At 42.2% G+C, this 25,714-nt stretch overlaps 1 protein-coding gene across 1 annotated transcript in view; it reads left to right on the top strand.

Annotated features, from left to right (window-relative positions):
• The window catches only part of Ryr3 (ryanodine receptor 3), a 595,983-nt gene that overhangs the window by 370,602 nt on the left and 199,667 nt on the right, over positions 1–25,714 (top strand). The window contains exons 25-32 of the mRNA XM_017800130.2: positions 16–163; positions 1,192–1,400; positions 1,973–2,147; positions 12,083–12,291; positions 14,129–14,304; positions 16,035–16,071; positions 17,687–17,850; positions 20,717–20,882. Of these exons, the coding sequence (XP_017655619.1) occupies positions 16–163; positions 1,192–1,400; positions 1,973–2,147; positions 12,083–12,291; positions 14,129–14,304; positions 16,035–16,071; positions 17,687–17,850; positions 20,717–20,882 (1,284 nt within the window). The remainder of the gene's footprint in view (positions 1–15; positions 164–1,191; positions 1,401–1,972; positions 2,148–12,082; positions 12,292–14,128; positions 14,305–16,034; positions 16,072–17,686; positions 17,851–20,716; positions 20,883–25,714) is intronic.

The raw sequence follows: 25,714 nt of genomic DNA, 5'->3' as shown, positions 1-25,714 counted from the left end.
TTTGGCTTCATATAGGATTTGAAGAACAAAAGAAATCCCAGACTGGTGCCATATGCCTTACTGGACGAGCGTACCAAGAAGTCAAACAGGGATAGCTTACGTGAAGCTGTTCGGACATTTGTTGGCTATGGATATAACATTGAGCCATCAGACCAAGAACTAGGTAACAAGTTGAGATCATTCATTCAGATCACAATTTACTATCCAGATCCTTTTCTGGGAAAATGTTACTTTAACACAGTTCTAATGGGGCTGTCAAGATGGCTCAGCAGTTAAGAGCACCGACCGATCTTGCAGAGGACCTGGTTTTGAGTCCCAGCATCCACATGGTGGTTAACAACCATCTGTAGCTCCAATCCCAGGGAATCTGATGCCTTCTGACCTCCATGGGCACTGCACAACATGGGTACACTCACATACATGCAGGCAATACACTCATACACATAAAATAAAAATAATAAATAATTTATTTTAAAAAAACAGTTCTAACTTACACTATTGGAAGTGATACATTTTATAGGTCTAACTTGTACTACTAGAAATAATGGGTTTTGAAGATATGCTTTTAAGGGAGGACTTGGTTTGGTATTAAGCATCATCCCTTCGAGACCTATGTTATGATGAGCATTTCTTTGACCCTGCCTATAGGGAATACATTTTCTACAGAGTAGCTAAATTTTGCAGGACACCTGGTTAGAGAACAAGTTGCCTTTATTTTCTCATCCTCCAAAAAAGTGAATATCACTTTACTTTGGATTAGGAAATCACATTTTCAAGCTAAAGTCTAGTCCTGTCAAAATCACCGGGTTATTCATGAGGCATCAAAGGCCAAAGTGGTTCACAAAATAGCTTTCTAGTCAGTCTTGAGTTCAGATTTTCTATCTTGATTGTCATGACCTTGAATAAATAATTTAAACTCACTGAACCTTGTTTTTTCCATCCTGACATCTTGGTTTTTTATGAAGAAAAAGTAAAATATGTTGCCTAAGATATCCCTGTGAGGTTGACAGTCAATGGTGGCTTGTGCTGTTATTGTGATATGAAAATGATAATGACTGTCATATTGGACAGTGGGAGATCTATAACCATCTTAGATGTTGCTGTCAAGTTCTCTCAAGGAACACTCCGTAATATTAAAGCCTCTGCTCTGTCTTCCCTCCCCACACCTTCTACTCACCTTCCTTCTCATAGTAGCTGATCCCACTGTGGAGAAGGTCAGCATAGACAAGATCCGTTTTTTCCGGGTAGAGAGGTCTTACGCAGTGAAATCTGGCAAGTGGTACTTTGAATTTGAAGTGGTGACTGGAGGAGACATGCGTGTTGGCTGGGCCAGGCCAGGTTGTCGTCCTGACATTGAGCTGGGGGCTGATGACCAAGCTTTCGTGTTTGAAGGAAGCAGGGTGAGTTCATACAATGTCCACACACCTTCATACAAGTTTTACTTCTCCAAAGAATTTCCTTGAAGATTGGATCTATTAAGGATCTGGATCTTGGGCCTCTGAGAGAGTAACCACCATCACCAGATAATAGACACTGAATGAATATTGCCTAGTGATTGTGGCTTTACTCTTTACTTTGGTAAAGGGGAAGACTATGTCTCAAATCCATTCTGTAATCACCTCTCCTTTTGCCCTTTCAGTCAAGCCCACTGACTCTACCCTGGAGGTAACCCACTGAATGTTATGAACCCAATTTGTTGGGACTCATGAATTTGCCCTAGAAAGAATTGTGTTTATTGTCAAGGCTGACTAAGAACCAAGAGACTCGGGCCATTTTCCCTCATGAGCCTTGTGGGTCTCATTTTCATTCATTTGTAAGATATACCCCATTCACCCTGTGGGATATTCATGGTAAAGTCTTTACAGAAATCACATGCCATTAGCAGTTAGGAGATCCTGCTGCTGTGGCCATTTCTCCAACTGTGGGGCTTCTTGGTCCTCTTTACCTCTAAGCCTTAGGTTTTGTTTCCCAGGGTCAGCGTTGGCATCAAGGCAGTGGGTATTTTGGACGAACATGGCAACCAGGAGATGTGGTTGGATGCATGATTAATCTGGATGATGCTTCCATGATCTTCACTCTGAATGGGGAACTGCTAATCACCAACAAAGGTTCTGAACTCGCCTTCGCTGACTATGAGATTGAGAATGGTAAATCCACAACCCTCCCCCTTCTGGACTCCATGGTTATGAAGGAAAATCCAGGGAGAGCTGAATGAGCCTTTATCTTTCTATTACATATTTGAAATTCTACTGATGATGATATCCCTAATACTGCAATTTCTGAAGAATCAAGACAAATAATGGTGATAGTTAGTGTGCACTCATAAATTCCAAACCAAGACCTATTCTGCATTCTGTACCTTAGCATTTAAGTTTTACCAGGTTTGCCAATAATACAATGGAAGAGCTAATCCTATATGGGCTGATGTCCTTGGCATGGGAGAAAAATCAGTGGATTTAAAGAGTTATCCTTTTATTCTGATTTGAATTGTCAGTCTGCATGTTTTTGTAATTGAACTTGATGCTTTAATGAGAACCACTGAAACACAAAAGCCAGACTTAGCTGTTCCCTTGAAAAATGTAATTTATTTTGAAATTCAAACACACTGTGAAACCCAAGCAGAGTTGTACTTATTAATGACCATGAATAGACCGCAATCAGTGCAATGCTTCCAGCTACACAAAGGAGCATTTAGAGCTTTTTATTTTCTGTCTACATAACTATACAAGATGTACACAGATTGTTGGCATTTGAAGAAAGAATGCTGGACTACAGATCAGCAGACCTGCTTCTTTTAAGCTGTAAGATTCCTAGGGAGTCTATTTGACTTCTCTGGGATTTATATCTTCATCTGTACCCAAGTAAGAGGCTAGATTAAATTCAATTGTTTTTCCCAGATACAAAGTTCGATGACTGTGGCATAGCACAGCTGTATGCACATCCAGCTGGGTGCTGGGCCACTCTGTGCTTCTTAGATGCAGATAAGAAGGGTACTGCTCTGGGTAAGGGGATCTGGGCCCTTACCCCATGCCTTCCCACTTGGGACAGCTTAGTTGACTTTATTTTTTTAATTTAACAATATTTTATTAGCATTGCTTTCTTTAAGAAGTAACAGGATTACATTGAAAGACTTTGTATGGTTTGGAGAATTTGGAAAGGGCTTGAATGGCAAACTCACATTACAGGAACAGTGACAAATTTAACTTGTGCTTGGTGGCACAGTTTTGTCAGTAAACAATATTCAAAAATTAGAGTAGACATAAAGAATTTTGAACTTATATTCTAAGATATAATTACAGATTTTTAGTTTGAGGTTTATATCAGTTTAGTTATTACAGTATTTTCTTTTTCTTTTTTTTACCTTCCCAATCTGTGATTTCTATTTCTAGAAGTTCAATTAGGGCATAGGTGAAGGCATATTGGGGCTGTAGAAGAGTAATGGAAAACCTCTTGGTGCCTGGTAGTGGGAGGGATACCCAGGACCATGTGTGGAATGAGGACCAGAGCTGGGCCTCAGGGGAAATGTGAGGTCAATTCCAGAGAATTAGCACTCCCAAGACCAGAATCTGCAAATAACAGAGACCTCCCCTGTCCACAGCATAAAAGCAAAGCCTCTGCTCTGTAAAACCTGGGACCTCAGGGGAGGGACCCTGAGGGGAATGTAGTCGCTCACCTCCTTAGGACTACTGGTAGCATTAAATTCTGAGACTTTATAAAAAGAAATGGTCTCTTCCTAAAAAGCTAAAGACATGCAATTGCATAAGCAAGAGAGTAAATATACATAATACCATATTCATGTGATATAAATGTTCTTTACTTACAGAGCAATTTTAGCTTTATAAAGACTTACGTTGTATAGATGCCTGTTATCTGCAATGTGCATGTCCAGCTGAACCATTCAGGAGCTTTAAGGAGTTTTCTAAGAGTCAAATATTTGGGGAAATAGAAATCTGCTACAGAATCTATTTTCCTAGAAGGAAAGGATTACTAAATCCAGATGGGGTCATATTTGAATGCCTCTGAATAGGTTTAAAAACTGTTTCAAAGAAAATCCTATTTGGAGAGACAAGTCTGGAGATGTGAAGTTACCAACAGAAAGAATGGCCTCTGTGCTGTTGTGGGAACACATGAGAAGGGAGCCCTGCAGGTAGTGCCAGAGCAGTATAGGGACCCATCGGAGAACTCCCAGGTACCCACCATGTGTAGTGCTGTATCTCTGAGGCCAAGAGAGTAACAGAGAACTACAAGATCTACCTGTTTCCCCAAAGTACAAAGGATAAACACCAACAGATTTTTCTTGGCTTTACGGTTGTGTGACCTAGAGGAGATTATGTATCTACCAGTCTTTGGTTCATCTATAAGGCGATGAGAATCTTGTTTGATATGCAGTGCTGAGAACTTTGTGTAGTTAGTATAGCTTTGCATTAATTCCAAACCCTTGATATTCAAAGTGTAGTCTCCTTGTTAGAAATACAGAAGTTCAGCCCACAACAGACAGGAATCAAAAACAATATCCTGTCCTGAGGCTCTGATGATTTGCATGCACCTTGAAGTTTGAGAAGTAGTGATCTAACACAGTGTACATGCAAGTAGTAGCAGTGTAAAGGAGCTCATAGATGTAGGATAAATAAGATAAAATAAGAAAAGGTGACTAATAATGCAGAGCAGTAAGTTATAAAAGGCAAATGACTAATGCAGGATGAAAATCTTTCATGAGTGGGATTCAAATTGAAGGCTAATAATGAATCCAGCATGAGTAACGTAACACTTAGAAGAAGTGTGACCCCATCAGGATGCAAGGAGGCTAGTGGTATGTTCTCAGGAAGGGGTGGAAGATCAAGAAGGTGGAGACTTGTGTACGGGGTATATCAATGACAGAGATGGTGAGATAGATGACAAGCAGATTAGAGGGCCTTACATAGCAAGACTCAGTCTTCTCATTCAAGAAACTAGTGTCTACTCTGGGCCAAACATCCTTGGACTTCACCCTATAAAATGGGCAGATCTAGTGTTTGAGCAGAGAGATGTTGTCAAGGAAAGAACTATTTCAGGAAAGCTGGGTTTTCAAGAGCATCTCACTATAATGTAAGCGATGCTGGTAGGCCTTTTGTGTTCAGGAACATGATTTGACCTTTAGAATAACAAAGACTATTATTAGGAAGATATTTTACAATTGAATTGTACTGTAATATGTTCACACATTATACTTAGCATTGTATCACACTTCAATAATATGGAGACAAGATAATTGGAAGACTCTCTCAGTTCTCCACATACAGGAGTCTGCAGAGGGACAGTTGAAAGGAAACTAATGTGTCATTCTTTAATAACAATCACCCAGAAGCCTGGAATAATCATACAACATCTCTCTGTTCTCTGTGAAAGCTGGAAAGAGGCAGAAAATCTTGTCTTGACTTGTTAAGAAAACCATCTGTTGAAAATAAACATCTTTTGTTGTCACCCTAAAGCAAAATGCCCTGTGTTGCTGGTACTCTTTAGGCTACCAGCATGTCAGCCTAAGGTCAAACTGTCACCCCAGCAGGAAGTCTTTGGCCTTTTGGAGAAGGAGTAGAGATAGCCATTACAGTTTATAGCTTATCTTTTCCTCTGTGTTAGTTATAAATTGTGTCTCTGTCTTCTGCATCACAAATGATACGCTTTTACCTGCTTCATTAGAAAATGTGTAATCATTATTCCCTGTCCTGGTCCCTAGCCTGGACCATCGTAGCTCTTAATATTGTCACAACCTAAAGTGTATGGAAGCTCAGGAACTGCCAGGGCAAAAGCTTTGCTATTAGCCTTCTTTTCCTCCACTTAAAGGAAAAAAAGATAAAATCCTAAACATCCTGCCAACCTTGGAATGCGACATCTGGGAGAGGGTTTGGTGTGGCTCCCTGGGGAGCATCCTGCCTCTTGCAGCCTTGAAGTATACAGGGACGGCCTCTCATGCTATTCCTGCCCATTGGTCTGTCTAGGTTTAACAGATCCCTGAACTCTGTCCACAGCTCTTCAGGAGGTGGAAAATTAAGCTTACTTGAGGAAAGTGCCCCTGCCATGTGCTTGCATGCACACTGGTGCCAAGGGGCCCGACCATTTACTTGTCACATGGGAGCTGTGCTTCAGGAAGTGGCAATGGCTGAGAAACTTGGCCTCTTGTTTCCTGTGCATTCTATGTGTGTTGAACCATTAGAGATTTGTACCTGAACTCTGTTTTGAGGAAATGAAAAGGAGTAAAGTATGTGCTGTGGGTTGAGACTCGAACACCCCAAGAATGGCCCACCCCTCTACAAGATCCTTTTCTGCCCTCCTACTTGTGATGCTTCTCATGTCTGTCTGCAGGTTGAAATAGAAAGAAGAAGATCATCACTTGGATTTTCCAGAGAAATTTATCTTTCTCAGCACCTGAGTTATCAAAAAAATGACCACCCCTTCCTAATCACAAAATCACTATGAGGTCTTGCGATGTCAAGTTTATCAGAACCTGGGGTTGTCCGAAGAATTTCAGTGCATGCATTCCTCTCCTTCCTTTTCTGGGATGATAGCTCTATATGCATGGCTCAATTTGATTCTATTTGCAAACGTCCTTCTCAGACCTCTTTGGAGATATCTGCATAATCATATCTCCTAGCCTGCATGTAAAAAAGTGGCGGAGAGGTGGCACCCTTTCTTTGTCTTTTTTTTTTCTTTTCTTTTCTTATAGCTGCAGTTTCGTTTGGGCTACAAGTTAGTAGCCCAAACAATCCTTTGTGGTAGTTATAAATTATGCTGGTAGTAATATCACATGGCTTTGCCATGTGGATCCTATTATCCAAATCAATTCTAAAGAGTCGTGTGGCTACCTGTGTGCGTGTACACCTTTCTTCTAAGGGGCCTGTAGAGCTTTGTGACCATGGGTTTTCAGTAGCCTAATCTAGAGGCAAAATAGTCATGACACAACAGCATTTGCAAAGGGAGAGAGGATCTAGTCCCAAGGCAGGTTAGCTGAGATTAGAGCTAGGAAACGTGTACTCTTGCCTCCACCCGTGTTGCTTGCTCTGGAGTCCTGCTTAGGCAGCACTGTTCACACCCTTCTGCTGTAGTTTTTATGGTTGAAAAAATAGTGGAACAAAAATTTGAGCAAGTTACTCAATTGTCTAAGCCCCAGTTTCCTCATCTGTAAAACAGGCATAAAGAAATAAATCTGTAGAGCATTAAGCCTAAAATTCAGAAAGTACTTGCATGTGTTGGCTGGCTGTTGTGGTTTATTGCCTTTCCGTTGCCCCTGTATCATGTAGAGTTATAAAGTTACATGGAGTATTAATGCTTCAAGTAGATAAGTTCTAGAAATGGAGAGATCATTAGCTACAGCCCCATGGACAAATGGAATGAATGTGGTCAGTCATCAAATCTGCTTCCTCAAAAGGAAGTACTGATGCCTTTTGAGGATTCGTCTTCCCTCTCTGACTTTCTGGGTTTCCTCTTGCCTGATTTAAGCCTTAGCGCTACCTTGTCTTCTGCTGCATCATGGTGTTTCTGAGGCTGCACCCACCAGAGCCCCCATTGCTCTGGCATCTGTGACTTTTGGAGTCTTTTCTTACATTTCTCCCACCATGTCCAGCTCCCCACTGCAGGGAGGGCTCTAGCCCATAGAGACAGCATAGCACGCCACTCTGAAATGTGCTGCCCTCGGCCCTGAGACAATCATTCCTCTCCCATCCACTTCCTCTCTTTCACACTGACTGGCAGTTGGATTATGACTCAGAATGTGGAATCTCATTTTGTCAGTCATTCTTCTCATGACTTTGGTCAAGACCAATAGTTCCTCAAGTCTTCAGTTTTATCCTCAGTGCAGGGCTGTCCCTTCCGCTGATACTTGGTAATGATGTGGAGCTGGAATTCCTTAAAAAAGGCTCCATACAAATACCTCTTCCCACCTTCAGTGGTCATGGATCTGTGACTAAGAAGTCAATCATATGTCTCAAGGCTAAGTCCTCTTGCTGCATCCCACTAGGACTTGTATACCTGTGGAGTGTCTAGAACCCACCATTCATCTCAAGAAGAAAGAAGGGAGTTTCGAAAGGCTCCATGGTCTCTGCTCACATCAAGTTTAGAATGCTTCATGACCTGGGCTCTAAGATAAAACTACCATAGTGATATATTTCTGATAATACCTCCCTCACCAAAGCAACCAAAACACTATCTTGAGAGTAGGGACAGTTTACAACAAGAACATTCACTCTTTTAAATTCCATCCTTTGTCCTCATGTCTGTATGCTCCCTGAGATTGGAGTAGTTCCTTCTTTGTCCCTTGTGTCTTGTCACAGCATATGTCAGAGTGCTCTGTCCCAATGAGGAACCAGGGAAGTTTTCTGGTAAATGATCTTTGTTCTACACTATAGTCAGATTTCCAGGATCACTTGTCTATAAGCAGCAAGCGTAGCACTGCTGTCCAGTTACATGAGTGGGTGCTTATCTGGTTGACCAGTCCGATGCCTCACTTGAGAGCAGGACCTGAGGTCTGACCCCAGTGCTTGGTGGTTATCAGAGGAAACTCTGAACAGACATCTCTGTCATTCTGTTAGTACTGGGCTAAAGTTCTCTGGTTTAAAAATGATACTGGGGGCTGAAGAGATGGCTCAGCAGTTAAGAGCACTGACTGCTCTTGAAAAAGACCCAGGTTCAAATCCCAGCACCCACACGGCCACTAACAACCATCTGTAACTCCATCTTCAGGAGATCCAATGCCCTCTTCTGGACTCCTTGGGCACTGTATGGCTTGGGTGCATCTACATACATGTAGGTGTAGCACTAATACACATAAAATAAAAATAAATGAAGTTTTTAAAAGTGATACTAAACACATCTGTGTCCTAAATGAGCCCACATTTCCTAATCCTGTCCATCTAGAGTATGGATAATTTATTTTTCACTTATGAGACTTATTTACATAAAAACATCATGGCATGTAGACCCCATAGCTTAGATGGTTAAGGTGACTATATAGTAATAAAACCATCATCACTTAGGCATGGTATATAAGTATTCGCTGTACAAAGAGTACATTTTGGTCTTGACGTATATGAACAACAGAAAAGATTCTTATTGTTTTGTATAAATGCTCCCAAAATTCCTTTTTAAGTTTGCCAGAAAGGATGAAAGTGTCATAATGAAACCCGTTATTTCATACACTAAAAAAAAAAAATGTTAATAATTAAAATGTTTCTCCTAGGAGAGGCGTCAGTTTCCTTTGTGGGGAGCTCTAACCCCTGTGTGAGTCCTGGCCTTGGAGCTGTTTCTTCCTTTCCTTCCTGGCACTCTCTATAGCCTCAGCTGGCTTCCAGCCGCCTGCTTCCCTCACCCTCCCAAATCCAAGATAATTAGTGCTTTCCTTGCCTTCCTGATTTGTTGGTCCACAATTATGATTTATAAATAACCCACAAACAAGAAATCCAGACAATTTGAACTTCTGTTTTGGTCTGTTCTGAGTGGTATTTTTAAATATGATCAGGATGCAGAAGTGAGCTTGGAGAGCTGAAAGTAGCTATAGGAAGGAAGGGGAGAGTTTGGTCTGGCACTGGCTGGAAGCACTCACATTCCTGCTAAGGTGAGGAGGAAGTGGGCCATGAGGACCATATCTTAGCATCTAACACTCCCAAAACATGAAGGACTGTTGACCTCTCATTTCAGTGAGTAGGCAGCTGAGGCCAAGAGAAGTTAAGCTGTTTACCCTGTTATTTTTTAATTGATTTTGTTCTTTAACAATGTTATACATACATACATACATACATACATATATACATACATTCACACATACATATTCTGATTACTCACCCACCCCATGCACACCCTCTCTTATTTCCCTCCCATACCTATCCCTCACCCCTAACAGTTTCTTTCCAGGACTCATGACTTTTGGTTTGGTTTTATGACCCATTTAATTTAAGCAGGGCTATCTGTGTAAGCATTCAATTGGGACTATCCATTGGAGCCTGGTGGGGGGGTCACCCGTTACAAATAGTTCAGCAGTGAGGGTGCCCCCCCCCGAGTCCCTCCATCCCTGCCTGTTGATGGACCCATTCTTGTGCAGGCCCAGTGCAGGCATCTGCAGCAGCTGTGAGTTCATGATTGCAATGGCTGTGTCCAGCCCAGATGGTGCCTATCACATCCCTTCTCCCTGTCTTCTGGTTCTTACATTTTTCCCACCCCCTTCTTGCACAATGTTATGTGAGGGGATGGTATAAATGTCTTGTTTAGAGCTGAGCACTCATTCATCAATTCTCAATACTTTGTGCAGCCATGCATTTTCTGTATTCACCTCCATTCACTGGAGATGGTTTCTCTAATTAAGGCTGAGAATAGTTTTGTCTATGGGAATAAACGAATGTTTAGAAGGCAGTTTGGCACTATGTCAGTGTAGCTATAAAACATTATTCCATTCCCCTTCTAGAAACTGTGATCTCCTCTGTCATGGGCTTCTGACCAAGTTTACAGTACCAGGCATGGGTTCCCTCCTATGGAGCAGCCTCAAATCCAATCAGACAGCAGTTGATTAACATCATAACAGCAGTGCCACTATTTTTATACTGCCATTTTTAATGTATATTTTATTGAATTTGTGTGCACTTAATACAAAACATCTTATTTATCTTTATACCTTCTCCCCCATCCACTCGCCCCCATTCCCCCCTCCACTGGATTTCATGCATTCATATTTTTTGTTGTTTTGTTGTTATTTGTTTGTTGTTGTCTGTTTGGTTTTTTTTTTTTGTCTTATTGAGACAAGGTCTCCCTGTAGCCCCAGCTGTCCTGGAACTCACTATGTAGACCAGGCTGGCCTTGAACCCACAGAGATCTGCCTGCCTCTGCCTCCTGAGTGCTGGGATTAAAGGCATGTGCCACCACACCTGGCTCATTCTCTCATATTTTAAGGCTTATCAAGCCAAATTTGTTTACCCAGAGGTCCCTCAATACAAGTCCATCCCACTGAAGACTGCTCAGCCTATCTAGAGTCTCCACCTTAAAGAAGATCAGCTCTCCCTCACCCAGCAATGATGAGCTGCCAATAGTTCTTCAGCTAAGGTTGGGTGGGGCCTGCTGTCTGTTTGTACAGTTCTATGCTAGGTTTTGTCTGATTACATTTGCATGGGTCTTGTGCATGCTGACACCATTGCTGTAAGTTCATATGAGCAAGTTCCCAGAGGCCTGGAAGACTCTGTTTCCTTATGATCACCAAGAGGGAAATGGTGAAAACTGAGATAATCAACTGGAAAGGGAGGAGGGAAAGTTATACAAGGAACCATGGGGGTAAAGGGGAAAAGGGGCTCAAGAGAGGGGGAATAATGGGAAACAGGTATTATACTATCATTTTAAAAAAATGCAATTTTTATTTGTTTTTAAGATATACAATGTAATGTCATGAGACATATAAAAGATTACCATGGTAAAGAAATTAGCATATTCAGTATCTCACATAGTAGACCGTTTTCTGGGGATTTTGTTGTTGTTGTTGTTGTTGTTTTTGTTTCTTGTATGTCTGTTTTGTTCCTACTGTTTTTTATTTTCTAGGACAGGGTCTTACTATAAAATCCGGACTGGCCTCAAACTCTTAGGTATCTCAGACTTGCCTAGATCTTGTGATCTTCCTGCCTCACCTCCCCAGTGCTGGGACTGCAGATGTGCCCCTCCATCCCTACTTCTTTACTGTTAAAAAATCTGCTCACCAGCTCATTCTTTAGGTTCATCACATCTTTTGTTTTGGTAGCACTTAATATTTCCCACGAAGATGAATTTTGAATAAGGCATAGATAATGGATTTTGCTCTTCCTCATATTGGTCTTACTGTTCCATCTTCAGGATAGTATTAGTTGCTTGATGTTTTTTCTCAAATTTATTTGAGCGATTTTTTTTTCTTTCCCATATACCAAAAGCATCATTGTGTTCAGGCAACTTCCTCTTGTTTATTTTACGTGCCAGGAAGAAAGACCAAGAGTTGTGTCTCATTTTAACTGCAGGAGCTCCCAGCCCTTGAGGTAGCACAGCTCCAGCTTCTCCACAGCTTGCCCAGTGGTGGCTGTGCGCTGAAACAAGACTCTTTCTTCCACAGGTTTTGTGCCCATCTGTTCTCTCGGGCTGTCGCAGATTGGTCGCATGAATCTTGGAATGGATGCCAGTACCTTCAAGTTTTATACCATGTGCGGCCTCCAGGAAGGCTTTGAGCCTTTTGCAGTCAACATGAACCGAGATGTTGCAGTGTGGTTCAGCAAGCGCCTCCCGACATTTGTGAATGTGCCAAAGGATCATCCCCACATAGAGGTAGCATCATAGCATAGGGGCCATGGCAGGGCAAGTGGGCCAAGGTACTAAGTTCCACGAAGTCTCCTGTTAGCAGGCAGTGCTTACCTAAATTCAATTCTGGCTGCCTACCAACCACCTCCCCCAGGTCCTCAGAGACACAGTTGCAGGGACTCTGGGCACTCAGTGACAACACATAGGAGACAATGGCCTTGTACACAACCTTGAACACTGGTCCCCAGGCTTACCCACTGAATTTTCTGCCAACATTCCTATAATTACATTGTTATAGTACTTAAGTATGCACAAACTTTAAGCGTTATTTTCTTTAGGAAGGTCAACACTTATACTCGAAATTTCACACCCTAAACATATATGTTCTTACATACTCATAACTTCTAGTCCAGGCCTTGTTTTATTTTGGTGATGCTTTTTCCAGAATTTTAAGTTGAGGTGTAAGAGTTTTTTATGTCACACCCACCTGTTAGGGGAAGCAAAGGAGAGCCAAAGATTGTAAGACGCAAAGCTTGGGTGTTGGTTCTACATTGACCTACCTGTTTTGCCCACACCCATCTCGGTTTTTTCCTGGTGGATATGGGAAAACCAAACAAATCATTGCAGTACTGTGCTGAAGTCAGTGGTTTGCTTCAACCTGACTCTAAATTCCCTTAACTCATCTTCCAGAAGGTCTGAACATAACAAGTAACAGCTCTTAATCTCCCCACTGACCTTTACAGTGTTAAGTAGTAGGTTTTACTTCTTTGCTTGATGGTCATTACTTTAGAAATGTGGTTCTTACACCTTGGGAATATTGTGCACCCCTCTGAAAAATTAATGGATTCTAGACTTCCTCTACTTAGAAAAATATTTGGCCCATTTACCCTAGTATTAGAACTGTCCTCTAGAGAGTTGGGAAAGGGTCAGGTCATAAGAAAGTTATTATTCGGCTGGAGAGATAGCTCAGTTTGCAAACTGCTTACTGTGAAAGCATGAGTACCTTATTTTGATCCCCAGAACCCATGTAAAAAAACCTAGGCCTGATGGAATGCATGTGTAGTTCCAGGACTAGGGAGGCAGAGACAGGTGGAGCCCTGGCACTTACTCTCCAGCCTGCTTAACTTAATTGCTGAACTCCAAGATAATGAGAGACCCCCATCTCAAAAGTCAAGGTAGATGGTTCTTGAAGAATGGTACCTAAGGTGATCTTTGGCTTCTACGTGTAGGTGCACACATATTCATGTGCTTCCACATGCACATGTGAACCCACATGAGTGCATGTGCATGCACGCACACGCGCGCGCACACACACACGTTATTATTAATGACATAGGTTACCCTCTGTAGTACCTATGTCCTAGAACTGAAAATTACCCTAAGATATAGAGCAGGCTCAGAGCACCTCAGCTCTAGTGCTGTGACTGTGGCAGAGATGAGAACCTGCTGGTTAGGTGATGATACCCCTGAGGGAGCTTTCTGATGCCTTTTTCTTAGATGTTCTCATGCCCACTGACAAGGGAAATCTTTGGAAATATGTTCTTTTGGGGGTATCTGTCCCCTGACCTAAAAGGTCTATCTTTGTGGACCACACATTATATCACCCAGATACCACCCTCTTCTCTGTTATTTATTCTCCACCCTTGACCTTGTAGTGAACCCAACGGGTATGTTTTACGTCACCGATTTCTCCAGCCAGGAGCAGAGCTGTCGTTTTCTAGAGAACAAGGCCCATGTTGTGAATATCATACTTTGTTGATCATTTGCAGAATGTTGAGCTATATGTTGTTTATGTCAGTGAGAGACAGACAGGGTCAAGCCAGGCCCTCCTGTATGTCAGGGTAAGTACTGGTGATGTTCTCAGGTGGTGAGGATCGATGGCACCATGGACAGCCCTCCCTGCCTCAAGGTGACTCATAAGACATTCGGCACACAAAACAGCAATGCGAACATGATCTACTGTCGCCTCAGCATGCCCGTTGAGTGTCACTCCTCCTTCAGCCACAGCCCCTGTCTAGACAGTGAAGCTTTCCAGAAAAGGTGAGTGGGGTAGAGAGCAGGCCTGTGGCAGAGGTGTTCAGAGTGTTTTCCATGAGGTTGCCTTTCTGTTGGATTTTTTTTTTTTTGCTATGCTACAACACAGCAAGAAGTTAATATATGGAGTTCTTTGTTTGTAGTCAGGTAAAGAAATATGGATGGTAGTGGAGAAAGGACTCAGTGGTTAAAAGCACAGGCTGCTCTTGTAGAGGACCAAGGTTCGGTTCCCAGCACCTACATGGCTGCTAACAATCATCTGTAACTCCAGTTCTATGGGATCAGATGCCCTTTTCTGGCCTCCATGGGAATTGCATGACACAGGTGCACTTACATACATGTAGATAAAAATACACATCATTTGCCACTGGGAAAGTAAGAGTTGATTTTCTTTAAGGGAGTGATACTAGATAAGTTTTTCAGGCTCCAGTGGATGGACTCACATCAAGGGACATCTGGAGACACAAACTTGGCTCAGTAGGCCTTAGCATCATATATGATAGAATGCATGAGATCTGGTGGGGAGGTTGGGGGGTACAAATAAGGGATCATATCCCTTATGGTCTTAAGATAAAAATTTATTGCATGAATTTCACAAAAATCCAGTAAACAAAAATTTTAAATTGAAAGAATAAAATGTGGATGTAGGGAGCTAGGGATATATTTCTGTCAATATAGTACTTGGCCATGTAAACATGAAGAATTGAGTTCAATCCCCAGAACCATGTTTTTAAAAAGCCTGGCATGGTGGCATATACCTGTAAGCCAAGTGCTAGAGAGGTAGAGTCAGGTAGATTTCTGGAGCTCACTGGCCAGCCAGCCTAGTCTGCTTGGTGAGCACTAGGTGAATGAGAGACCCTGTCCCAAACAAACAAGGTAGATGGAGCCTGGGGAACAACTTCTAAAGTTGATGTCTCACCTCCACACTCTTGCACATACATGTGTGCCCACACACAGGTGCACCTGTACACACACACATACAGAAATGAGGATGTGTATGCATAAAGGTGCATGCAAGGAGATGTGTATGGAGGTGCACTATAACGTTAATTAAGAAGCCCATCCAGTTAAACAGTAACCTTTGGTGTAGAAGTTTCTGCTCTCCTTGAATTTTCTGAGCTCAATCCTCTTTGCTAATTGTGATTCTTGTGGTTTTGGAGAAAAAGGACTGTTTCTGTGTGAAATGAGAAACTTCTGGAATGAATTGCCTTTTTCACATTATCTATGGATATTTCCTAACCTCAAGCTGTGTAACTCTCCAGTAATGTGACTTCTTCCTTCCTGCTAAGGAATAGATTCCTTGCTTCCTTTTAGTCCTTTGATGTCTGTTTTTAATCACTGATGTGTGTCTACTGTCTAGAGCTGTCTTGTCCAAACGTCTTATAGCATTTCACAATCTTTCAAGCTTTTAAACAAGCACAGCTGCTTGAGGGAACATGGTAATCTATTCAGCGACATCTCTGCCAGGGTTATTGCAACCCCCTCTCCCATCCTCCTCAACTTTCTTTAACTTACAACATCTCAACTGAGGGACAAAGTTGGAAGTCACAGAACTGTCTATGATGGCAGCTTATAAATGAATGACTCCCAAGACCAATTGCACTCACTTGTGTATAGAAAACAGCCAGTTTCCTAAACTTGCCTTGATCATTAAAGGTAGATCAATTGCCTGTCAGAACTGTGGGATTCTCTACACAACTGAATAACTAAAATATGGATTATCTCCCCCACCCCAGGAAACAGATGCAAGAAATACTCTCTCACACAACAACAGTAAGTAAATGTTCTTGATTATGGCTTCCATTAGTTGATTTGTTGTGCCTGGTAATATGCCCCATACAGCAAAGATTTGTCTAGAGATCTTCTTTAATTTCCCATTACTTTGTCTTTTAATGTCCATCTTGATGCTTCTAAAATGCTTCTATGGCATTTCTCAAAGGAGGGAAAGAAAACAGAAGCTCTACCTGGAACTCCTAATTGGGCATCATATGTACTTGTTGCCCATTTGTCACCAGGGACCCAACACCGCCTTTCTATTTGAAAGGAACATCAGTTGGAAGAGTCTCAATTAAATCCCTTTGTTTGCTCTTTTCTGTCAACTTCTATGAGTCAGTTCCCTCATGTTTCCATGCAGTGCCAGGGTGATCTTGAAAACAATCAAAGAAGCAGAAAGCTGACCCAGAGGATAAAAGCTACTTTTGGTCCCTTGCCACTGTGTGACAATAGTCGGGGGGGGGGGGGGAATGCTTCCTAATTTCTTTCTTTCATTCTTCTTTAACACCTGGTGTCTACAGAAGGAATACATGTCACCCCTTCTATAAAGTTACCCTTGAGTTCATAAATTAAACAGCACCACAACCAAGATTCATGCTGCAGTAAATCACAACCCTATGTGTGGGCACTGTGCTCAGCATATTGTGTATCTTCCTATCTAATATCTATTTTATTGATTTAATCAGAAACCCTAAGAGATATGTGATATTATGCAGAGAGATGTCCAAGGTCACATGATGATTGTGCCAAGATTCAAGCCTAGGACTTTCCGAATGACTTTTTTTCTCCTAATCAAGAAAATCTGATGGATTATACATAAGAATTACTTTATAAGAATAGATCTGCTCAGGGTCATAAAGGATGAAGTGGTCTTCCTCAGTTTTGTAGCTATTACTATAACTTAGTGCTAAGCCTCACACATTGAATGATCGTCATTGGGAACTGCTGTCCTCAGCATTGCCTGTGGTTGGCAGGAATGTCAAACAAAGCAAGCTGATGGCCCGGACATCGGGCTTTTCTTTTACAGCTTCTTTTCCAAAACTTTGCAAAGACAAAAGCCTGGTCCTCCTTGTAGAAGGATTCTCTGTCCTCTGTTGTCTAAGGACAGGGACTGATCTACTCTACTCTGTGGCCCATGTCCCCTGTTACCCAGGGTGGTATAAGGGACTGTGCTGACTATTCTGAGCAGCTGTGAGATCTTCCATCACCAGCATCTTCAGGGCAACATGTGGTGGACTAAGTGCTTGTAAGCTCCAGGTGCTAAAGCAAAGCAGCAAAGGAAGAAAGGAAGCCAGAGTCTCTGTTAAGCCTGCCCTCCTTCCAAGTCTAGAGGTAGATAGTACACCCTTCAACAGTGTGCTTTATCCAGGTATGGTGACATACTCCTGTAATCCCAACACTCAGGAAAAGAGAACTGCCACAAGTTCAAGGCCACCTTGAGCTGTATGGTGAGTTCCAGGCCAGCGTAGGCTACAAAGTAAGACCCTATCTCAAAGGGAAAAAAATCTACAGTGTTTTCATCTTCTTAAAAATGAGCCAAGACACCTGCTGAATAACTTCACTTCTCAGTCCTCCTGGCCTGACTGCTACTCACCCTCTCTCTCATGCTCCACAGCAGTGCTACTATGCCATCCGCATTTTTGCTGGGCAGGACCCCTCCTGTGTCTGGGTCGGATGGGTGACACCAGACTATCATTTATACAGTGAGAAATTTGACCTGAATAAAAACTGCACTGTGACTGTCACCCTAGGAGATGAACGAGGCCGGGTCCATGAAAGGTAAGGAGGCTCCCTGGAGATAAGGTTGATCCTTGGGCTCTTCCCTCTCTCTATAGCAGTCTTTTCTACCCCATATCTCACCCCCAAGAAGAGGAAGCATCCCATCCTGTCTTAAATGGTGAACAAGTACTTACCTGGCTTAAAATCCTTAAACTGAGGCAATGTGGGAAAGTGTTACCATGACAGTGAAAAAGAGTGTCTGTGGAAATAGAAGCTCATTTATCACAACCCAGGGATGGGAACTAAAGATAGACAGTTAGGGCCAGAGATCTCACTCAGTATTTTCCCCATGATTAACAGGCAAGCCCCAATTTCTACAACACCAGAAAGAGAAAAACCCTGTGTGCTTGAGAGAAGCCAGTTCTAAAGAAATATAGATGTTTCACATCACACAGAGCCTGACAAATCAGCTAACAACATAAAGAATATAAAGGAAATAGCAACCTTGTGAGTAACAGCCACTGAGTAGAAATTAGGGCTCTTTAGGGAAAGCATGTTTTCGGCCCACCTGTACCTTCCACCATCCTCTGGCTGCCAGGAAAAGTCTTTGCCCAGATGTGTCCCAGACATGTCCTTGAAGCCATATCATATGATCTTTTCACTTCCTAGCCACTGAGTTTGGGAGATGTAGTAGGATGCCTCCAAGTTGGCCTCCCCTCCCCACCCCCCTCCCGAAGTGAAGCCCTTTTCACCAAGTGCTGTTTATAAAGTAAGACTTGTCAAAAGCTAGTGGTCACAGGTGACTCAAATCACCATCACGACAGAACCCTATGGGCAGATGACTGAAAGTGCAGGCTCTGAAAACAAGCTTATATGCTGATTATATTTAAAATTAATTCCCAGTTACTTACTAACCATGTGACCTTGAAAAAAATCATTTAAACTCTGTCTTAGTCTGTTTCTTCATTGTTGTGACAAAATACTCTGACCAATACCAACTTGGGGGCGGGGGGGGAAGGGTTTATTTAGCTTACATCTCCCAGCTCACAGTTCATCAGGGAGCCCAAGGTAGGAACTCAGGGCAGGAACCTGAAGGCAGGAGCTGGAGCACAGGCATGGAGGAATGCTGCTTACTGGTTTGCTCCCCTGGCCCCTGCTCAGCCTGCTTTCTTATGCAACACAGGCCCACCTGCCCAGGGGTGGCACCACCCACAGTGGGCTGGGCCCTCTCACATCACTCATCAAGAAGATGCCCCTCAGACATGGCCACAGGCCAGTCCAATAGAGGCAATTCCCCAATTGAGGCTCCCTCAACCCAGATGTGTCAAGTTGATGCTAAAGCTACCCAGCACAAACTCCCTGGGCCTTAATTTCCGTATTTATGAAATGAGAATAATTGTTCTAATCCAAGAGTCCTATAAGCTGTAAATGAGTAAATTTATAGAAAAATGTGTAAGATAATGCTTCACCTATAGCACTTGATAAACTATTATTATCACCATTATTGAATGTCCTTCATGCTAAGGGAGCCAGAACAGATCTTATAAGCATTTCATAACAAATTGAGAAGGAAGAAAAAGTAATGACCACGTCAGGTGTTGCTTCTCAAACAGAAGGAAAAATGGGTCTGTTGTTCCTGTTTTTTTACTCTGCCACACAGACTGCTTGATCTATTTGAACGTCACTGACCATATTTACTGTGGAAATTAACTGATATGTTTGTTAGCACTTAGAGCAAGACCTGTATGCGATACTCAATAATTCTTAGATCTTTGTCCAACATAATAAACAATAAGCACCATTTCAATTTTTACATGGCCCAGGGCATTTTAAATTTTTTCTCTTTAAAATATATACAAAGCACCACTTCACAGTATGTAGCTCCAATACATTATTGCTTGAATTCTGTTTTAGGCATCAATGTGGTTAGTAATTTAATCACAAAAAGCAGTAGTAACTGACTGGAGTTTGAACTTTATGGAAATCTGTCCATGGATATAATTTTGGAAGATGCAGTTTTCACTGGCCTCTATCTGAGGATGTTCATCCTGAGAATACACCCCTATCTGTGCCCCATACAGGAGGAAAAAATGGAGAGGAATGCATGACCAGAAAGGGGATTTCCACTCCCTGGGGCAAGTGATAGATTTCTAGAGACTGGAGGAAACAGAGAATCCTAATTCTACCCTGGACTTTCCAAAGGAGAGCAGTTCAGAGTGGGTATAGGATTCTAGGATATGTCCACCACATGGTACTGAATGCATGTTGGGGGTCCTTCATACAGTTGAAGACCCTCACAGGCACCCAGGCCAAACAACATTAGATTGGCCTCAGTGTGTTTAAAGGGATTGCTCTAGCAGCAAGTATAAAGTCAATTGTTCTTTAACCTGAGAAAGGTCACATCATAACACTTTAAGGCCTATGTCCCTCATATGTTGCACCCCAGGTTAGTTTAGGGAGAGGCAGAACTGACAGCTTCCTGCCACCTCCATTGTGAGGGACTCTGAGAATCATGTTGTCCACTGCCTGTCTTCTCCGAAGTTCACCCTGGGTTTAATATCCTAGATATAAAGTCCTGAAGGGGCTGGAGAGATGGTTCAGCACCTAAGAGCACTTGGCTGCTCTTACAGAGGACCTAGGTTCAGTTCTCAGCACCCACATGGCAGCTAACAACTGTCCTTAACTCCAGGGGATCTGATGCCCTCTTCTGACCTCTGCAGTCATTTCAGGACATGGGTGCACTTACATACAGGCAATACATGTAAAATAATAAAATATAATAAAATCATTTTTAATTAATAATATCTTGAAGTTAAGAAAGAGAGCTTGGGAGGTAGCTTAGTGATAGAGCACTTGTCCAGAGTTTTGATTACAGACTACCTACACCAGATTTTTTCTTTTCCTCTCTTTCCTCTCTGGTTTTCAGTGTAAAACGCAGCAACTGCTACATGGTCTGGGGTGGGGATATTGTGGCTAGCTCCCAAAGATCAAGCCGTAGCAATGTGGACCTGGAGATTGGCTGTCTTGTGGATCTGGCAATGGGCATGTTGTCCTTCTCTGCCAATGGGAAGGAACTTGGCACCTGCTACCAGGTAGGTGTGACTTCTGGGAATAGGCTGGTGCCCAGTCTTACAGCTGCATTCCTCTTTCTCTTCTGTCTCTGTCATCTCTCCACAGGGTGTCCAGCTGGTGGATCATATGGTCCACAGGTCATTATGTAAACAAATAGGAATAAAGTGATTGTATTTTATAGAGGAAAAAAAGAAATATATTTATTAGTTGACCAGATACACTGTTCATCTACTCTGTTCATCTTTCAAGAGGAATAAGCAGTGTTTCCTTGCTGAGCTCTAAAATATCATTCACTCATTTCCTTTATGTTGCCTGTACTGCATAAGATGGAAGATTTAAACAGTGAACAGAAATACTTGTCAATCTAAAAAACTTCTTTATTGAAAATGGAACCTGATGTTACTGCTTTGCAAAGTGATTATTTGTGCTCCTAATGGATACTTTATGTGGTTTTTGTAAATCACACATTTTTTTATTTCATAAACTGTAAACCTCCATAGAACCCCTCAGGAAGACCTCCAATGACATATGTGTATGTTAATCTGTCATTCACAATGTGTCCTATCTTAAGGTAAATATTTAGTCTACTGAAATTTCTGAGAAATGCTTCAAAAAGAAACCTGTCTAACCAAACATTTCTTAAATAATTTAAACAAGGAAACTTGGGCTGGAGAGATGGCTCAGTGGTTAAGAGCACTGTCTGTACCTGTAGAGGACCCAGATTCAATTCCCAGCACCCGCATGAAGGCTAACAACTGTCTGCAACTCCAGTTCCAGAAGAATCAGACACTCTCTTCTGATCTCTATGGGCATTGCATGACATGGGTACATTTACCTACATGCAGGCAATACACTCATATACACATAAAAAATTAATAAAGTATTTTTAAACAAAGAAACTTCATTTTAACTAGTAGTATTCTGTGAACCTAGAGTTCTACAGAGCCTACTATAGGAAATAGTAAGTGAGGGATTTTGATTCTGAACATTCCTAACATAGCAGTGAGTCACATGAATGTGTAGACAGTTTGTTATATGGGTTAAGAGAAAGAGGAGCTTGCTCCCATCAAGAACAGTCAAGAGAGTGTTCATTAAGGTAAAATCTTGGTTTTGAGGTGAAGAAAAGAGCAGTATTCTAGAGAAATACAAAGGCTTAGCAGATAGAATAACATCGGACTGATTATTGATACAAACTTCATTTGGAAAGGCGGGGAGATATAGATAGAAAATGGGGAGCTATTAAAGGTCTTTGAACAGGACAGTGACATACAGTAATTAAGGAAGCTAAATGTCTTCTGGGGTCACCAGCTCAGCTAACCTCAACAGATATGCAATACCCTGTTATTACATAATAGATAAAAATCCTGACTTTTTGGTCAGCCTCGGATCATAATCTTGGGACTATAAAGATTCTAGGCATCAAACTATCTGACCTGTGCTTGGGGAGATGAGCCCAGGTGTGGAACAGACAGATCAGTCAATCTAATTCTGAAAAATTCATTAACCAAGAGCAGATAGATAAAGCAAACTTGTGCTAAGTATCAGGAGCAGAATGCTGGCAGGAAGGCAGTTGTCTGTCCCTCCTGAAGGTCCTGCAGTGAATGACATGCTGAGAACCTCTGTGAGTTCAGTCAGCACTCAGCAAGCCTGCCTGGCAGCTGGGGGACCCAGCCATTCCAAAAAGAGACATTTGTGAGATCAGACTTTGAAGAAGAAAGCAAAGTATTCTTCTAGTGCTTTCCTGCTATGCTGCTTCCCTCAGCCCAAATCCCTTGAGAATCTTTTATATACATTGCTACTGTCCTTCAGAATCCATTAGCATTTTCCCATTAATTTTTGGAATGAGCTGGACTGAAAGGCCCTCCCTGAGCTGCAGAGAGTTCTGGAGCATCTAATAATTTTAAGGCCTTCTGGACTTTGGAGATCTGCAAACATTAATGAATTAACAAAACAAATCAAGGTAGCATTTGCAACAACAGTGACTTATCTGCCTCCACTGACAAGATGCTACCACTCAAGAGACAGATGCTAAGGCAGTTTCATCATGTCTTTCACAGCATCTCCTGGGAAAATCAGGCTATACCATTGTCCTCTTTTAACAGGGTGTCAACATGCCCTCCTGGAGCACCCTTCCTTAATCTACACATGCACACCCTGATCTTGCTGCTCAGTGCTCCAGTCCCTGAAACTTTGCTGGATGGCAGAATAGCAGGGCTCCTCTAGAAACCTTTAGGAGGCACATACTCAGCCAGCTTCTTCTCATTCCCTGTGAGACAGGAATATGTCCAGCCATGTGTCTGGTCCCTAGAAGTTGGATCATTGTTATTCTGCAGCTGTAAGTCATTTTGATTTTTCAATTATCTCAAGAGGAGCAGGCCAGCAATATTTATATACTGGCCTTCAGAAAGGACCAGTAACCAAAATGAGAGAAGAATTTTCTTAAACAGTGTTTCTAGACCTTCCATTAAATAGTGCTGTGCAATTTGAAAACCTTTCTCTGTCCCACTTAATGCAATCAGTAGAAAAATGAGAACTAAAATATGCGTTCAAGAGATATTCTCCAGTGATTGCCCCACACCAGCCATCAGCTCTGAGAGCAGAGTCAGCTGTGAGATTCAGCTTTATGAGAGAGGCTGTCAGTTCTGGCCAGATCCTAGGACCCGACCTTCACACATGATTAGAAACAGAATGTCTATTACCATAAGGACAGAATAGATCAGTCGGTGATAAGAGAAACCTTTGCTACAAAAAGAGGAAAGTCCATGGCAGCTCTGAGTCCAGGTTCTGCTCATTGCACTGGAGCCAGAGCTCCCCATCCAGCTGGTGAGCTCTCTGAGGGCAGAGGCCAGCTCTGTGTGCACTGTCCATGGAGCAGCAGCTGGCACGCATGGAGTGCTTGCTAATATTTCTTGTTGTCAGCCTGACTTGGCTGGGAAATCACTTCTATCCACTTTTCTTTTCTGCCTAACAAGTTGCCATAAAATTAGCAGCTTAAAATGACCTGTGTTCATTATTTCACAGTTCTGCAGGCTTGCCTGGGTGCTCAGGCTCTTGAAATCAAGGTGCCTGCTGGGCTGGGCCAGGCTCTTCTGTCTCAGATCTGTAAGAAACTCTTTCTAAGCTCGTCAATGTTGTTGACAGTACCCATTTCTTCATGTTGTAGGTGTATGGTTCTGAAGAACTGTGTCCTTGCTGACTGGTAGCTGGGGCCACTGGCCTCTTGACAAGGATGGCTACATTCTTTTCACCTGACCCCTCCATCTTCAAAGTATATTCAAATCTTCTTATACTTCAGATCTCTCCAACTTTTCCTTCTGCCTCCAGAAATGGAAAACTTTACCTTTTGAGGACCCACTGCTATTAGATAAAGCCTTCATCCATCCCTAGCTTAAGTTCAACTAGCTAACATCTTTACTTGCATATGCATAATCCAATTTGCCATATAATGTAACCACAGAAATAGAAACCAGGTTCTCAAGAGCCTTCTGGAGTTATGCTGACCATATCACCAGTACCATATTCTCCTCGTGTAGACCATCATAAGCCCACATTTGTTTTCTTCTTATTTTAGTAATGAATAGAAATCTGCATTGTTCATCATGGGGAAGAGTATGCTCAGTATAGGAAAGAGTTCCGTCCCAAACCATCCTAAATGCTTTCAAAACACTCCCTCCAGTCAGGGATAAGGGCCCTGGAATTTGGTTGAGCAGTTTATGAAATTTTCAGTAAGACATTCTGAGGGACCTGAAAGTACCTCATCCCTTCAAGTTACAGTTCCCTCAAGCAGCAGGACTTGGGTCATCAGAAGGCTTTGGGTGAATGGATTAATCTCACCCCCTTAACACAGATGTGTGGGTTTACTGCTGGTTCAGATAACATTTTCAAAGTCACATTGAGTGCTCAAAAAGTCTGAGGGCCATCTCAGGGACAATCCCTGCTTTATGGCCTAAGTCAAAACAGCATCATGTCATAAATTCCCATTTGTGCCTCTTACTGCCAAAAGCCAGAGCACAAAGCAGGTATTAAACAAATCATTCTGTTGAATATCCTTTACAAATCATATTTCAGGCTTTCCTAGGTATTTTGGCAATCCACCCTCTCATTTTTGGTTTTCTGGACATTTATCCCTTCATATCATCTACGGGAACCTGAAACATTAGGTATAAACTGAGTACTTTGACCTAAAGTTAGACCCAACTGCGCTTTGCTAGAAAGACCCTGTGCTGGCCCAAGTCTGGAGCTAAGTCAGTCTGGCCTGTTTCATCATGAGTAAATAATAGCATTTGACCATGAAGTCTGTAAAATCACAGTCACAAAAATGTGTGGTTAAATTAAGCATACATCTAAATGCATTGACAAAGCTCATTATGTAAAGAGTGAAGTACACACACACACACACACACACACACACACACTCACTCACTAACTATATCGGTTTTCTATGGCCAAATTAAAAAGTATCTCAAACTTAGTGGCTTAAAATAATACACATTTAGAGTTGGGGCCTGCTGCACATTTTCCTAGCTGAAGAACTATTGGCAATAGATTACTCTGGGGTAAAGGAGAATAGATCTTCAAGGGAGTGACTCTTAGACAGGCTGACTAGACTCCAGTAGATGAATTTGCACTGAGGAACATCTGAGTACAAATGCTTAACCAGATAGGACTTAACATGTATGACAGAATACATGAGATCTGGTGGGGGGTATGAGGAAGGGGGTCTAAATTTGATTAAAATCTATTATATGAAATGCATAAAATGCAATAAAAATAGTTTTATTTTTATTGGCCAGGCATGGTGGTGCACTCCTTTAATCCCAGCACTTGGGAGGCAGAGGCAGGGGGATCTCTG

The sequence above is a fragment of the Nannospalax galili genome, unplaced genomic scaffold, assembly GCF_000622305.1.
Source record: "Nannospalax galili isolate Female #2095 unplaced genomic scaffold, S.galili_v1.0 scaffold999, whole genome shotgun sequence".
NCBI classification, from domain to species: domain Eukaryota; kingdom Metazoa; phylum Chordata; class Mammalia; order Rodentia; family Spalacidae; genus Nannospalax; species Nannospalax galili.
Note: the sequence above shows the minus strand (reverse complement) of the source record. Positions and strands in the feature narration are given on the sequence as shown.